Source organism: Scylla paramamosain, chromosome 23 (genome assembly GCF_035594125.1).
Source record: "Scylla paramamosain isolate STU-SP2022 chromosome 23, ASM3559412v1, whole genome shotgun sequence".
Classification (NCBI taxonomy): Eukaryota; Metazoa; Arthropoda; class Malacostraca; order Decapoda; family Portunidae; genus Scylla; species Scylla paramamosain.
This window is the reverse complement of record NC_087173.1, coordinates 12,498,928-12,516,139: the sequence shown is the minus strand read 5'-3', so window position 1 is coordinate 12,516,139 and position 17,212 is coordinate 12,498,928. Positions and strand designations below refer to the sequence as shown.

Sequence of the window (17,212 nt, the reverse complement as noted above, 5' to 3'; positions counted from 1 at the left end):
GTTCTTAACTCCGCGTCTCTCGGTAAGCTTATCCCGTAGCGAAGTGTACGGGTCCACTCGTCGTCTAGGACAGCAGCGAGTGCCGCCCTCTGCTCAGCCAGGGAGAGACAGTCTATCCTGGCGAGGGTTACGTATCCTTCAAACTTATGGCGCCACGTGTCGAACTCACGTAAAGATGCTGACGCCGTTAAGTGAGGAATGATGGTGGCGGACGTCGGGAACCTCGCGCCCTGGGTAGACGTGCTGCGGGCTGTGGTTTCGCCTTCATTGCTCGCCGTGGTGCGACTGGGAGCTTGTGTCCCCACTCTCTCCAGCAGCTGGGTTAAACGCTCCTCGCGAGCCTGACTCTGCTCCGACTGTCGCGCTAGCAGGGCAGCCAGCGCCTCCAACTGCTTCTCCATTCTGCGCCGTACCCACTGCAGCCTTGTCCTGATCCTACTCACTGCGCCATGTTCGACTCTTGACCAGCAGGGGCACAGGAAACGCAGGTAACAGTGCAGGTGTTTATTCACAGAAGGTGTGAACAGAAGGCTGGAGGTAGGTGATCTCCCGGCGCCAGGCCGCGCACTTCAACTTAACACTTATGACTGAAGCCTAGCTCGTTCACTCAACTAGCTAACAACCACACACACTCAGTATATATCTCACCAACTTATCCCTTCCAGCATCAAACTCCCCTTCCACAGTAAATAACAATCTGAAACTATTGTTCATAACCTCCACCATGTCCTGTTTGGGTTCATTTATACAATTATCTATTATATCTCTTTTATAGTTTCTTCTCTCCATTCTTATTATCTCAATGTACTTGTTTCTAGCATCAATATATTCCTCCCATCTGCTCTCAGTTTTCCTCTTCTTCCATCTATTCCAACCATTTGATTTACAATTTGTAGTTTCTTTGCATTATGTATTGAACCATTCTTTACCCTTTCTACATCTCACTCCTCCTTTAGGTACAAATTTCTCCACAGCAGAATTATATTTCCTTATAAATTCATCTCATTTTCTGGAACATCTACATCTTCAAAGTCTTTCCAGCCCATGGCAACAAACTACTTTCTTAATTTTTCAAAATCATCTTTACTATATTTAAATCTTCTTACCTTATAATTTTCATCAGTGATTACATTTTCATTTTTCAGATTAAATTCCATCAACATGTGATCACTTTTACCTAGAGGGCTATCATAGTGTATTGTTTCAATAATTTCCATGTCCTTGGTAAACACTAAATCAAGTCTTGATGGTTTATCTCTTCCACTAAATCTTATATCACAGTCTACCCACTGAGTCACCAAGTTTTCCACTGTTCAGGTTAACAGTCTATTACTCCATGAGGTCTTACTTCTAGTAGTTGTCAGTGTTTCCCACTTTATCTCCTTACAATTGAAATCACCAACAATAACTATATCACTACTTTCCATCACTATCTTTTCAAGACCTTTTAACACATCTACCAACGTCTCTTAGTGCTCTTCTTTTTGCCAAGCATTGGTCACAGGTGGCACATACACTCCTACATAATTCATTATCCTTTCTTTTCCACTTCTAATCATCACTTGTAGAATTTCAGACTTGTCTTCACTTTTTATTACCCTCTCCACTTCAACACACTTTTTAATCAGAATGATCACTCCCCCCTCCTCCCTTGTCACTTCTGTTTTTCATCCATAAATCATATTTACCAGTGTCAGGAGTTCCCCATTCATTTTTCCATTTTGTCTCACATGTTACAGCAACATCTAGTGAGGTTCTGTTTAATAACTCATTTAATTCCATCTTTGTTGACATTAATCCATTTACATTAGTATAACATACTGTTTGATGTACCATTTCTTTATTCTCATGTCTCTTACTCTTCAGAAAAACTTCTCTTTTTGTTGTTTGTCTTTTTGTTTAGCCTCATTTATCAGCTCCTTTTGCTTCAACCTTTCAATCTCATCCATATCCCTGTTTATCCATACATTTTTATATTCTTCATCTCCAGACAACCTCCAAGACCCACTAATTACCTCTTCTGCTTGTACCTACATTGCAAACTTTGTGTGTGTGTGTGTGTATGTGTGTGTGTGTGTGTGTGTGTGTGTGTGTGTGTGTGTGTGTGTGTGTGTGTGTGTGTGTGTCAGATATACACACAGCTCTGCAACACACACTTGTGCACACACACACACACACACACACACACACACACACACACACTGCACCCAAATCAGGCAGTTAAAAAATTAAAGACCTGTTGTTGTTTGAGATCCCTTACCACTCCCCGTACTCTCCTTTTGTCTCATCCCACAGGCATTGTCCATGATGCTTCCTGTGTTGTGGTTCCATCATGGCAGGCATGGAAGTGCCTCTCACTGCATCACTGCCTCATGATCATTGAGAGCATGGACACAGACACTGAGGTGTGGCGCCTCTCCCCCATCACCCTCATTGCCAACACAAGCCACTTTTTTTTATCTTGTCCTTATAAATCTATTTACCAGATTGTCAGTTCCACATGGGATTTTTTGTGAGTGTTACTAATGCCTCCTCCTCCTCCTCCTCCTCCTCCTCCTCCTCCTCCTCCTCCAGGCCCTAGTGGGTACATGGACCTCCTCAATGGACAGATGGACAGAGGCTGGTGTGCTGGCTACATGTATCTTCTCTGTTGTGGCAACAGGGATGACATATGAGATGGCCATGACCAGCATGCCCCTTCAGGTACTGCTGTGGTGCTTGTAATGGTGTTGTAGTGGTTGTAATGGTGGTAGTAGTAATAGTAGACAGTGACTGTAGCTATGGTAATAGTAGTTGTAGTAATTTTCAGTGGTATAATAATAATAGTAATTGGAGATAAACAGCAGGCAATTTACACCAATCTTTTTGACGCATAACCTAACATCATTTAACCCAGCCTAACCTCACAACCTAGCACAATCTCACCCAACATTAAGCCAACCTAATCTAACCTAACCCAATCAGTTATTATTTCAGGAGCTGCATCTCTAACCTAACCTCACCACACTGACCCTCCACTCACATCACATCTTCAGGTGCTGCGTCTGCACCTGCCACACAGTCCATCCTCTGAGGCCGTTTTCCTGCTCATCTTCCCAAAGCCTCAGCGTTATGACACCTATGTGGATGGTGTCTTTGTTCCCCCAGCCAACCTCAACACCTCTGCAGCCGGCTACAAGCTGTTGCCTGAGAACCCCACCCATCCTCAGGCTTTCCTTCCCATGTTGGACAATGTAAGGGATGGCTGTGTGCTGTGTTGTGTTGTGTCGTGTTGTGTTTGGAATGTAAGGGATGGTTGTGTGTTGTGTTGCATTATGTTGGGAATGTAAGGAATGACTGTGTGTTGTGTTGTGTAGGGAATATAAGGAATGGCTGTGTGTTTTGTGTTGTTTGAGGCACTGGAGCTCTGTACTTTGCCCTGTCAGTTTGGGGCAAAGGACCAACTGCTCTGCCTTGTCTCTTCCTGCTGGTAACAGAACAACCACTCAGCCTTGCCTCTCCCTGTCAGTTTTGTCATGCCTCCCTATCTGTTTAGTTTTGTCATGCCTCTCACTGTCAGTTTTGTTATGCCTTTCTCAATTTTGTCATGTCCCCATGTCAGTTTTGTTGTGCCTCCCTGTCAGTTTTGTCATGCCTCCCTCTCAGTCTTGTCATGTCTCTCTATGTCAGTTTTGTCAGGCCTCCCTGTCAGTCTTGTCATGTCTCTCCCTGTCAGTTTTGTCATAGCTCTCCCTGATAGTTTTAGGCAAGGGAAACACTATTATGCCATGCCTGTCTCTGTCGCCACCTCTCCAGCTCACCCAGACCCTCCCCTACAGGCAATGAGGACCAGCTTCTTCCAGCGCAGTGCTAAGCTGGTCCATGTGGTGCTGTGCGAAGGCCACATCCTTGACATCAAGACCACACCCATGATCACCCTCACCAGTGGCCTCATGGTGAAGGAAGATGAATTTTATGAGCAGAACTTGGTGTTGAATCTGGCCAGCCTGTTTGAGGTATCCCCAAACAACATCAGGGTCATCAGTGTTATGCAGGAGCTCTCCAAGAGACAGCAGGGAAGGCTGGAGGTGGGCACAGTGAGGATGCATGTTGGGTCTGGTCTGTGTTGAGTCTGACTGTGGTGGGTGCAGCTGTGTTCAGTGTGGCTGTGTTGAGTCTGGCTTTGTTGGATCTGTGTGTTGTGCGTGGCAGTGTTGGTCTGTGTGTTATGTGTGACCATGTTGTTTGTGGCTATGTTGGGTGTGGCTGTGTTTGGTGTGGTTGTCTGGGCTGCCTGGTCTCCCTTACTAGTAGGAGCTCAACATGCAAGACTTATTCTCAAATGTTTGGGAGTTTCAACTAATTGGAGATCTAATGGAATTTATCTGAGTTTTCAAGGTAATTTTTATGACACTTGTGATAGGGAATGATCTCACCATGAAAGGGCAGGATTAAACCAGTTTATGCTGTGAGGCTTTGCTGTGGAAGTATGTGGACAGCTGTGGTGTGCCTAAGCTCTTGGGATGTAGCAGGGTGGTCCACAAGACTGTCCCATTACACTAGGAGCCAACGGAGCTAAGAGTGTGAGTGATGTGTGCAGGAGTGTGTGATGCTTTGTGTGGGCCATCCTGTGTGAGATTGCCAGCCTGGTATATAGATAGATAGATAGTGGTAGTTTAACAAGGACTGTGCCAAATGAATGGGAAAGTTGCCTATGAGATTCTTACTATTCATTATATCTGAAAATAATTACTAAAGAGAACAAAATGTTTAAGAATACAACTTAAATTTACTTAGGCTGAAGTGGCCAGCGCTCACACTACAAGCCTGAATGGTGAGGAGGAGGAGGGAGCAATTGGTGGGGAGGTGATTCCCTACAAGAAGCTGGTGCAGAGTCTGGAGAAGGCCGTCAATAGATTCCAGGATGGATCATGCAGCAACTGTGCCTCTCTCTCTTGGTAAAGTGAACCTCTGCTCTCTGTTCCTTTGTGATCTTATGTTGTCTCTTCCTCCAATGCTTCCTCTTAAGGCAAACACTACTCTGTCTCTTTACTGCCTTAAGTCATCTCTCACTCCTGTAACTCCTTTTGGTAAAATAACACTGTTCTCTGCCCCTTTACTGCCTTGAATCATGTCCTCCTGCACTTTGTCATCAGCTGAACCATTAACAGAGGTAGTGTGTTCCTCCAATACCCACCTCTCTTCCTCAGGTGAGTGACCCCATCGAGCCACCACCCAAGGAAACCCCTCCAAAGGCCACAGAGGAGGAAGGCAATGTTGTCATTCTGGATGCCAAGCTGTTCTACAAGCAGCAGGAGAAGGAGGTGGCAGAGAAGATCAAGGAGAGCCTGGCAGTGACTGAGTATGCCAAGCCATCCAGTGCATTGGTGCTGAGTGGTGTGTCCAGCAGTGTGGTGCAGTACACAGTGTTTGAAATGCAGCTGTCCTTTACTGTGCTGGATACAGAGGTGTGTGTGTAGTTGTAGTATACAGGGACTAAGCTACACACCTCTGGTTCTGTCTCCTCCTTTATTCATCCATCAGTTTATGTACATTTCTTGCCTCTCTCACCTTTGTTTTTCTACTTGTGATAAACAGGGGCTGGGCTACATTCCTTATCCCATCTCTGTATTCATTCAGTTCTTGTGTGTGTGTGTGTGTGTGTGTGTGTGTGTGTGTGTGTGTGTGTGTGTGTGTGTGTGTGTGTGTGTGTGTGTGTGTGTGTGTGTGTTTACCTAGTTGTATTTACCTAGTTGTGAAATACAGGACAAGATCCACACTAGGCTTGTGCCGTCCCATCTCCTTATCGACTTTTATCTAGATTTTCTTTAAATTTATGAATTGTCTTTGCACACACAGTCTCATCCTTAAGTTCATTCCACACTGTTATACTTCTGTGTGGGAAGCTATGTTTCTTGATATCTCTTCTGCAAACACTCCTATTCAGTCTCCTTCCATGTCCTCTTGTGTCTCTAGTATCTGGTATCAAGAGGTCTTCTCTGTCCGACTTTTCCATTCTTTCCAGTATTCTATATATATAGCTATCAAATCACCTCTTTCCCTCTTTTTTTCTAGTGTAGTCAGGCCCAACCTCTTCAGCCTTTCCTCATAACTATACTCTCTTAAGCTTGCAAGGATTTTAGTTGCAGCTCTGGATTCTTTCTAACTTTCTTGTATCCTTTTTCAAACTTCGACCACACTGATGCTGTGTACTCCAATCTCGGACGTATCATCGTTGTTATCAGTTTTTTATCATATCTTCATCAATATAGGAGAATGCTATCTTGATGTTTTTCAGCAGTTTATATGTTTCTCCTATAATTTTTGTTTATGTGCTTCCCAAATGATAAATTATCAGTAATAATTACTCCTAGGTCTTTTTCTTCTGATCTTATAGAGATTTCCTCATTCCCAAAGTAATAGTTGCCAATTGGTCTTTTCGCACTTTTTCCAAACCTCATCACACTACATTTTTTAGCATTAAACTCCATGTTCCACCTCATTAACCCTTCATTAATCTTAATTAAGTCTTGATTTAAAGCATTGCAATCCTCTTCATTTGTTACTTTCCTCATAATCTTAGCATCATGAGTGAAAAGGTTCATGTAACTTTCTACACCTTCTGTCACATCGTTTACATAAACTGTGAACAAAATAGCCACTCGTTACTGTTCTCCAGTTCGACCTGCTGCCTTTAATTACTGTCCTCATTTCTCTGTTTGTCAAAAAGTCAGTCATCCACTTTAACAGTGATCCACTGAGTCCTCCAGTTGTTTCCAATTTCCATATTAGTCTTCTGTGTGGAACTTTATTGAATGCTTTTCTCAGATCTAAGTATATGCAGTTGGCCCATCCATCTCTCTCTGGCACTATATCTATTACTCTTGAGTAGAAATATATCAAATTTGTGACATAAGATCTCCCTTTTCTGAAACCAAACTGTTTCTCTGTTATCACCTTGTTGTCTTCTAGGTATTTCACCCATCTGTTCTTGATAATCTTTTCACAAATCTTTGCCACCACACTTGTGAGTGATACAGGTCTATAATTTAATGGATCTTCTTTACTTCCAGTCTTGTGGATTGGGGTAATATCTGCCCATTTCCAATCTATGGGTACTCTACCTTTTACCAGGGTGGTGCTAATTATATTGTGCAACACTGAGACTAATTGTGAGCTATGCTTTTTTAAAATCCAACTGGAGACACCATCAGGACCCATTGCTTTCCTTACATCCAGGTCTTCCAACATATTCTTTACTTCATCTACTGATGTTTTAATCTCCTTTAGGTCGGTCCCTTTTTCTAATGCTGTCCTCTCATCTCTGAAATCATTTTCCTTAGTAGACACAGAGTGGAAGTATCTATTAAACACTTCAGCTACCTCTTCTGGGTTATCCACTATCTCTTCTCCAGCTTCTACTGTGCTTATTTCATCTTTACTCTTTAATTTTCCATTAATGAATTTATAAAATAATTTTGGTTGGTCTTTACATTTCTCCACAACATTCTTTTCAAAATTTTTCTGCTCATCTCTGCGAGTTTTAAGAAATTCGTTCCTCTTCCTTATATAATTGTTCCACAGGTCCAGTCTCCTGTTTTTCTTCCACTTGTTCCATGCTTTTTCTCTCTCCAGTCTAGCTGTTGCACATCTCCTGTTGTACCAATCCTTTTTGAAAAGGTTCTCTGTTGATCTTTTGGGTACCCATTTCTCTACTCCCTTATTATAAATGTCCAGGAAAGCTGTCCACTTTTCCTCTATGTCCTCCTTTTGAATAACCATGTTCCAATTCACTTCACTGAAATACTTCCTAAGTTGTCCAAAGTTAGTCTTGCTGTAGTTTAGCCATTCTCTTCTGTGGTCCTCTTTTCTTATACTGAGGTTATTATCCGTAGCTGTGAACTGAATCAGCACATGATCACTTTTTCCTATTGGGTTTATGTATTTAAGGTCTTCTACTATTTCTTGTTTCTTATTGGAAATTAGATTGAGCCTTGAAGGTGCTTCATTTCATCTAAATCTTGTGTCATCTGTAACCCATTGTGTCAGGACATTTTCAATAGCCAGGTCTAGTAGCTTGTTCCCCCATGATGGCTCACTGCCTTCCGTGGTCCAATTCTCCCAAGATATCTCTTTACAGTTAAAGTCCCCCATCAGGAGTATATCGTCATTTTCCTCAAATAACTCCTTGTGTCCTTGTGTCCTCAAGCATTTTGTTATATTCATCCTCTCTCCAAGAGTTGGAATAGGGGGGAACATAAGTCACCACAATGTTACAGTATCTTACAATATTCTGTCTTAAGTTTATTTTCAATACTTCTGCCTCCTCCACCCCATATGTGACAGATTCCACTAATAAATCCTTCCTAATTAGAAGCATCACACCTCCTCCCTGTTTATTTTTTCTATTTCTCATCCAGAGGTTGTATTTTCCTTCACCAATATTTAATATATCCCTTCACTTGCCAATTTAATTTCAACAATTCCCATGATGTCCGGTTTCTCCTCTTTTAATTTCTTCGATCTCTCCAGTTAGCTCTTTTTCTTCTTGTAATGTCCCCACTAATTTTTCCACACATGTCTTTTCCTTCTTTTCTCTTTCAGTCCACTGAGGTGTATACTCTTCCTTCAGACCGAATACCACGACAGTTTTTTTCTTATCCTCAGTTTCTCTCACCAAGTTTTCTTTGTTTTATAACTTGAACAACTTTTTCTGTTAGCTTTTTGTTGTTTGCCTTTGTTTGTTCCTCCACAATTTTCCTAAAATCTATCTTTTCTTTCTCTTGTTCTTTCTTCCAATTTTCCTGTTTTACATTTAACTCTTCCACTTTGCCTTCATGTTCCATTGCTTTCTTTTCATATAACGTTTGTTTTTTATGTAGATCGTCTTATGCACCTCTCCACACCCCCTTCTCGGTGATCAAAGTTTCAACCATCTTCTCCATCTTGTCAAATCTATCCTTCATTTCCTTCATTTCAGTTTCCAGTGTGATAATTCTCCTTCTCATCATTGCTTTCCTGACCCTTCAGTCCTCTTCCCCAAATCCCGAGGTCTCTCTGTCTAGCCTTCGAGACGGTCCCCGGACCATTGGCATAAACAACATGGTGGGGACCGAAGTAGACCCCCCTTCACCGCTCATTATAACAATTTAACTGCTTTGGAGATGGAACAGCAACGAGTAGAACCAGTGTGAACTCTCATACTCTGTATTTCCACTAGGGCAACTCTCAGTGACGTAGATGGCTGGATTTTTAGTGTGTGTGTGTGTGTGTGTGTGTTTAGTAAACTTTCAGGCCTTTTTGGTTCCCATGAAAGGACTCAAAGATACACCAATAATTATTCTCTCTCTCTCTCTCTCTCTCTCTCTCTCTCTCTCTCTCTCTCTCTCTCTCTCTCTCTCTCTCTCTCTCTCTCTCTCTCTCTCTCTCTCTCTCTCTCTCTCTCTCTCTCTCTCTCTCTCTCTCTCTCTCTCTCTCTCTCTCTTGCTTCTCTTCTCTTCTCTTCTCTTGCAGGGTGCACCCACCAATGACCTGGGCCACAAGAGTGATCCCTGGCAGGTCACGGCAAGTCTCTTGGGAGGTCCGCCAGGTGCCATCCTCATGGGCACCACAACAGTTCCCAACAGGAATGGCACTGCCATCTTCACCAACCTGTCTGTCAGCAAGCCCGGGGAAGGCTACAACCTCACTTTCACCATCATCTACCCCAGCTATGCTCCAGCCCTCACCACCACCCTGGAGGAGACCTTCAGGTAGGTGCAGGTCTTTATTTATGTAAGAGGGGGACTGGTCAAGGGCAACAAAAAGTTTAAAAAAGCCCAATGAGAGTGCCAGTCCCTAAAGAGAGGTCAAAAAGAACCATCCAAAGCTGGAGCACAAGTGTCTGGTGTAAGAACAGAAGAATAAGAAAATAAGTGAAGCTGTAAGAAGCCATCAGGCCTACACATGGCAGTCCCTGTACAAAGCATGCTTACCTATTTCCACCTATCAACCTCATTCATAAATTTGTGTAATCTTCTTTTAAAGGTCACTAAATAATCAGCTTCATTACTGAGTCCATTCCATTCATCCTCCACTCTATTTAAAAAACAATTCCTTCCTATCTCCTTTAAATTCAACTTAATCAGGGTACATTAATAGTGTCTCTAGGGATTAGACCTTGACAGGATACTGAGGGAAATGCAAGTCTGACATACCAAAAAGGAGAGAAAAGGATCTCAGTATTTACCAAGATATAATTACTATTGGAGTCACATAAGTGATCTAATAGTTGGTCTTCTTTTGGTCTCCCCTCAGTGCATAAGTGATGTAATAGTTGGTCTTCTTTTGGCCTCCCCTCAGCTTGACACAGATGAGTGCAGCAATGGTCCTGCAGCAGCCCAGCATAGTGCAGGCTGGACAACCCACCACCATCACTGTTCACTTTGTTGACAAGGACTCTGGCTTGGTTTTTAATGGCCTGGCTTTCAAGGTGAGGAGACAGACAGGCATGATTGACTTAAATGTTGCATATAAAGAGTAATAAAATAATATAATCTTTGTTAACATGATGTGAGGAAGTGAGGAGACAGACAGGAATGATTTTTTTTTCTTTTTTTTTTATAGAGTAATAAAACAATATAATTTCTGTTATTGTTCAGTTTGTTGACAAAGATTCTGGATTGTAGTTTGATGGCAAGGCATTGAAGGTGAGGAGATGACAAAATCAAGTTAAATTTTTTGGGATAGCGTAATAAAACAATATTAATTCTGTTATCAAGAGGCATTCAGTTTGTTGACAAGGACTCTGGCCCAGTGCTTGGATGGCAAGACTTTAAAGGTGTGGTAGACAGGAATAATCGAGTCAAGTTTATTTTTTGCATACATGCATGAAGTAATAAAGCAATATTATTTCTATTATCATGATACATTCATTCAGTTTGTTTACAAAAATTCTGGCTTAATGTTTGATGGTGAGGCTTTCAAGGTGAGGAGATGGACAGAAATTACTAAGTTAATGAAGGGACTGTAATTAACTTTTTTGAATGAAAATGTGTGCAAAAAGCAACATTGGTCTGTGCACACTGAAAAATCATCCAGCACTTTGGCAACAATCTGCCAAAGTTTGAGCAGTGTGTCTGAGACATAGCTTGTTTACACTCAGGCTTTAGATTACACCTTGTGGTACTCCTTATGTTTTGCTGTTTTTCATAATTATACTGTATCTGTTTTTTTGTGTGTGCATGATTTTTGGAGACTTTTTCAGATGTGTGGCATGTTATCCCTAAGTGGTGGGAGGGGAGGGAGTGGGACAGTAATTACTGGATAATGAGTCAGTACTCAGTTGGCCTAAGGTGAGGCCAGGGCATGTATGTACTGCCATGCTGGTGCCAGACCATCCACATGACTCATAAAATTTATGAGAGGAATTGTGTTACTATCTTCTGTGAAGACCATAACCATAGCAGAGTCTTGTAAGTACAGTAACTAGGGTGTTGTAGGGAGGTCCACAACACTGTTCCTTCCCACCAGAGACCAGTGGGCCTAAGAGTGTGAGTGATGTGTGTGTGAGTGAGTGTTGCTTTGTCTGGGGTTGGTGGCCTGGTGTATAGATAAGTAGATAGATGAAGGGAGTAAAATTATACCCTCTCTGTTATCCTTCCATAAGAAAGCACAGAAGTTGAGAGGAATTGCATCTGTACTGTATTTTCTTTCCTGAGCCTCTTCTCTCTCCTCCTCAGGCCAGACATTTGTGGGCAAACTGCTGGCAAAGACTGCTGAGGGACACTTTGAGGTTATCCAGAGGTATGCCAAGTAAGAAACAGAAGAGAATGTTACAAGGAGGAGGCAGCAGGCACCTGCCAAAATGATAATTACTCCCAGTGATGTCTAAAGCACTGGATGATGGGGTGCTGTGAACTTATCATTAAACGCAGCTGTGACCTCAATGAATGTTTCCCTTAGTGTCTCACAAGAAAAGGGGACAGTCACAGCCTGCTCTCTAAAGACAACTCTCTTCCTTCACACAAAACTACAAGCATCTAATTACACACACACCCTTCACTCAATTATCATGGAGACTCCTACACCAGCCTCATAGAGTCACCATCGGGGGAGGGGACAACAAATGTCCCCAGGTCAGACTGCTCTTCTGGTATCGACCCTAAGTGTCTTGACACCGCTCAACTTTTTCTTCATTAACTCCTGCAACATTTGCAGTCTTGGATCCAATTTTCAGTCTGTAAAAACACCATCTCTCCTCTACTAAACCTAATTTTCTTTTCCTCACTGAAACACAGGTGTCTAAGGCAACTGACATTAGCCCCATTTTTGTTCTCTCCTACTTTCTCTATCCTCATTTTCAATCCAAAGCTGGATGTTGCATTTATGTGCACAACAACTTAACCTGCTCTCTTGCCCATGCTCTTGAATCTTCCGAGTTTTCCACCATCTGGCTACGATTACAGTCACTCTCAAACTAAATGTATCTGTGCTGTATACCTCTCACCTAACTCCTCTGACTTTAAAAAATTCTTTGACTTCTTAACTTCCAAAGTGGAGCACATTCTGACCCTCTTCCCTTTTGCAGAGATCTCCATTCTTGGAGACTTCAATGTTCACTACCAGCTTTGGCTTTCCTCTCCCTTCACTGACCATCCTGGTGAACCAGCCTTCAACTTTGCTATCCTCCACAACCTAGAGCAATCGGTGCAACACCCTACTTGTATTACTGACCATCTTGGAGATATGCCCAACATTATTAACCTTTTCATAACCTCTAATCCTTCTGCTTATGCTGTCACCCTCTCTTCTCTGTTGGGCTCATCCAGTCACAATCTCATATCTTTTTCTTGTCCTGTCACTCCAATCCTTCCTCAGCATCCCCATAAGCAGAAGTGCCTCTAGGATTTTGCCTCTGCTAGCTGCAGGGACCCAAGGAGGTATTTTGCTGATTTTCCTTGGAATGACTACTGCTTCCATGTCAGAGACCTGTCTGTGTGCAGAGTACATAACAGAGGTAGTAGAGTCTGACATGGAGGTGTACATTCCTCACTCTTTACCTTCCAAATCTTGGTTTAACACAGCTTGTTCTCTTGCTATACATGATAGAGAGGTGGCCTACAAAAGGTACTTAAGCCTTCCATCACCAGAATATCATGGGCTTTATATTTTTGCCCGGAACCATGCCAAGTCTGTTCTCCATCTAGCCAAAAACTCCTTCATTAACAGAAAGTGTCAAAATCTTTCAAGATCTAACTCCCCTTGTAACTTCTGGCACCAAGCCAAAAACATCTCCAATAACTTTGCTTCTCCTTCTTTTCCTCCTTTATATCAACCAGATGGTACCACTGCTATCACATCTATCTCTAAACCTGAACTCTTTGCTCAAACCTTTGCTAAAAACTCTACCTTGGACAATTCAGGGCTTGTTCCTCCCTCGCCTTCCACCCTCTGACTACTTCATGCTACCTATTAAAATTCTTCACAGTCATGTTTTCATGCCCTCCCCTGGCCTAAACCCTCGGAAGGCTTATGGACCTGATGGGGTGCCTCATATTGTTCTCTGAAACTGTGCCTCTATGCTTGCACCTTGCCTAATCAAACTCTTTCAACTCTGTCAGCATCTACCATTCCTTCTTGCTGGAAGTTTGCCTACATTCAGCCTGTTCCTAAAAAGGGTGACTTCAAATCCCTCAAACTGCCATCCTATTGTTTTAATTTCCTGCCTATCTAAAGTTTTTTTAATCAATCATCAACAAGAAGATTCTTAAACATCTTTCACTTCACAACCTTCTATCTGATCACCAGTATGGGTTCCATCAAGGCCACTCTACTGGTGATCTTTTGGCTTTCCTTACTGAGTCTTAGTCATCCTCTTATAAAGATTTTGGTGAGACTTTTGCTGTTGCTTTGGGCATATTAAAAGTTTTTGATAGAGTTTGGCACAAAGCTTTGATTTCCAAACTACTCTCCTGTGCCTTCTATCCTTTTCTCTGTAACTTCATCTTAAGTTTCCATTCTGACCATTCTATTGCTGCTGTGGTAGATGATCACTAGTCTTCCTTTAAATCTACTAACTGTGGTGTTCCTCAGGGTTCTGTCCTATCACCCACTCTCTTCTTATTATTCTCCAGTGACCTAAACCAAACTTCTTGTCTTATCCACTCCTACACTGATGATACCACCCTGCACTTTTCTACGTCTTTTGTAGAAGTCCAACCCTTCAGGAAGTAAAGAGTTCATGCAGGGAAGCCACAGAAGACCTGACTTCTGATCTCTCTAAAATTTCTGATTGGGGCAGAGCAAACTTAGTATTATTCAATGCCTCAAAAACTCAATTCCTCCACCTATCAACTTGACACAACCTTCCAGATAACTATCCCATCTTCAGTGACACTTAACTGTCCCCCTTTCTACACTGAACATCCTTGGTCTGTCCTTTTCTTATAATCTAAACTGGAAATTTCACATCACATCCCTAGCTAAAACAGCTCTTATGAAATTAGATGTTCTGAGACATCTTCACCAGTTTTTCTCATCCCCCCCAACTGCTAACTCTGTACAGGGGCCTTATCTGTCCATGTATGCTTTACATGTCTGGGGGGTTCCACTTGTACTGCTCATCTAGACATTATGGAATCAAAAGCTTTTTGTCCCATCAGCTCCTCTCCTCTAACTGACTGTCTTCAGCCGGTTTCTCATCACTGCAATGTTGCATCTCTTGCTATCATCTATCGCTGTTTTCATGCTAACTGCTCTTCTAATCTTGCTAACTGCATGTCTCCCCTCCTCTGACGGCCTCGCTGCACAAGACTTTCTTCTTTCTTTCACCCCCTATTATGTTCACCTCTCTAATGCAAGAGTTAACCAGTATTCTCAATCATTCATTCCTTTCTCTGGTAAACTCTGGAACTCCCTACCTGCTTCTGTCTTTCCACCTTCCTATGACTTGAATTCCTTCAAGAAGGAGGTTTCAAGACACTTATCCTTCAATTTTTGACTGCTGCTTTGGACCCTTTTATGGGACTGGCATCTCAGTGGGTCTTTTTATTTTTTGGTGGGGGGAGGGGGAGGGTTGTTGCCCTTGGCCAGTGTCCCTCCTACTTGAAAAAATAAATAAATAAAAATATCACCACCCATATCTTCCCAACACAAATACTGACAACAGCCCCTGTGTCAGGCTGTATGTACCAGATGAGGCCGTGTCAATGCTCACCTTTGAGAACGTCATATTTGAGGCGCCTGACGTGAGACAGCAACTCATAGCCAAGGTTGCTGTTGTCTCCGCTAGCTGGTACGTGGAGTCCTCTCGAGTATTGGTGTCAGTCTGGTAAACTCTGGAGCTCCCTGCCTATGTCTGTACTTCCTTATACAAGACACTTCTTAAATTTAGGGTAATTCTTTTGGCTCTGTCTTCTAGAGACTGGTACCTCAGTGGGCCCTTTTATTTTTATTTATTTATTTATTTATTTTATTTCATTTTATTTTATTTCATTTAATTTCTTTTTTTTTATTTTTTCCTCTCTCTCTCTCTCTCTCTCTCTCTCTCTCTCTCTCTCTCTCTCTCTCTCTCTCTCTCTCTCTCTCTCTCTCTCTCTCTCTCTCTCTCTCTCTCTCTCTCCCCTTTTTTTGTTGGCCTTAGCCAGAGTTCCTCTTACATAAAGGAAAATCTTGTATACTGATGTACATACTTATGGAAGTTAGGATAAAATGTATTGCATGTTGATGTACTGTTTAAAACCCCAATACCTCACACTACAGACTATTAAAGATACAGAATCCTTGCTGAACCATCACTGGAACCATGAAAACCCCTGAAAACACCATAACAACTGAAAGTATCAGAGGTAAGAGAGAGAGCAAAACATTTGGGAGTGCAGTTTATTATCTGTCTCCCATACAGGACTGGTGGTGTATCCCTCACATCTGGTCATCAAGGAGTACCCCATGGTCAAGTCCTTGCACACCGATCTGTTCTGATGGAAGCAGTTGGAGGGTGTGGAGGATGTGGTGAGAATGACTGTCCTTATCACCCATCTGTTATATCCTTCAGTATCTTCTTTTCTTCACCTGCACTGTGTTTTTTTCCTCATGCATCCTTCAGTAATATTGTTTTCTTCATGCCTCCTGTGTTCTTTTTGCTTCTGTTCTATCCTTCATTATACTTTTCTGTTATATCCTTCAGTGATATCCTTTTTCTCCTGCAGTGTATTCTTTTTCCCTCTTATCATATCATGTATCCTTCAATGATATCTTTTCTTCATCTTTGCTGTATTCTTTTTCCTCTACCTTATCCTTCATTATCCATTTCTTCACTCATCCTGTATTCCTCTTTCTTCTTCCTTTAATGCACACTTTCCTCCACACACACAATTTAAACCTTTCTATCATGCATAGTTACCCTCATCCCCTCCTTGCCCCACGCGCGCACGCACGCGCGCGCGCGCACGCACGCACGCACGCACGCACGCACGCACGCACGCACGCACGCACGCACGCACGCACGCACGCACGCACGCACGCACACACACACACACACACACACACACACACACACACACACACACACACACACACACACACACACACACACCTTTTCCTTGTCTTCCTCATTTACTTGCATTTTTCTCATTCTCTACCTCCTGGTCTTTTCCTTCATCCTTCTCTCTCTCTCTCTCTCTCTCTCTCTCTCTCTCTCTCTCTCTCTCTCTCTCTCTCTCTCTCTCTCTCTCTCTCTCTCTCTCTCTCTCTCTCTCTCTCTGCAGCACAAGGATGGCCAAGGAAATCCTTCTCAAATACCCAGAGATCCTCCATGCCGCTCACCCCTTCTTCCTCTCCCTCAAGTTTGTGGGTGCTGGTGGCTCTCTCCTGGATGGAGCAGTTTTTGTGGTGAGACACACAGAAGGGAAGGGGAAAAGGAAGGGGACTAGAAGGGAACTGGAAGGGGATGGAAGGGGCTGGAAGGGAAAGGCCGGATCCATTACGCTACGGAATGTTGCCAGGAAGGGGAAAATGTAAGATGGATGTAAGATAGTTGTGGGGAAAATATATATGAAGGGAAACCGTGAAGGGATAAAAAAAAAAATATATATATATATATATATATATATATATATATATATATATATATATATATATATATATATATATATATATATATATATATATAAAGGAAATATTAGAACTAGTATGACGTCATTGGAGTGTAGAGTTTCTGAGAATGTAAAAAGGGAAATGAGAGGAAATTTTTACC

General features: G+C 42.4%; 1 protein-coding gene across 8 annotated transcripts; it reads left to right on the top strand.

Annotated features, from left to right (window-relative positions):
* Positions 1–2,573: 2,573 nt before the first annotated feature.
* Positions 2,574–16,874, top strand: LOC135112230 (uncharacterized). Of its 8 annotated transcripts, XR_010274180.1 has the most exons (8): positions 4,781–4,937; positions 5,190–5,447; positions 9,493–9,731; positions 10,321–10,450; positions 11,700–12,095; positions 15,140–15,253; positions 15,863–15,969; positions 16,725–16,872. XR_010274180.1 is itself a non-coding variant. In XM_064026461.1 (7 exons), exons 1-6 carry the CDS (start codon positions 4,911–4,913, stop codon positions 15,937–15,939), a joined length of 795 nt encoding a protein of 264 aa, XP_063882531.1. In that variant the 5' UTR covers positions 4,781–4,910; the 3' UTR covers positions 15,940–15,969; positions 16,725–16,874. The 8 variants fall into 8 exon arrangements, 5 of the variants coding, with proteins under 5 accessions (XP_063882533.1, XP_063882531.1, XP_063882529.1 ...); XR_010274179.1 differs by lacking the exon at positions 16,725–16,872 and having other exon boundaries at positions 15,863–16,687; XM_064026461.1 differs by lacking the exon at positions 15,140–15,253 and having other exon boundaries at positions 11,700–11,763; positions 16,725–16,874.
* The last annotated feature ends 338 nt before the right edge of the window (positions 16,875–17,212 follow it).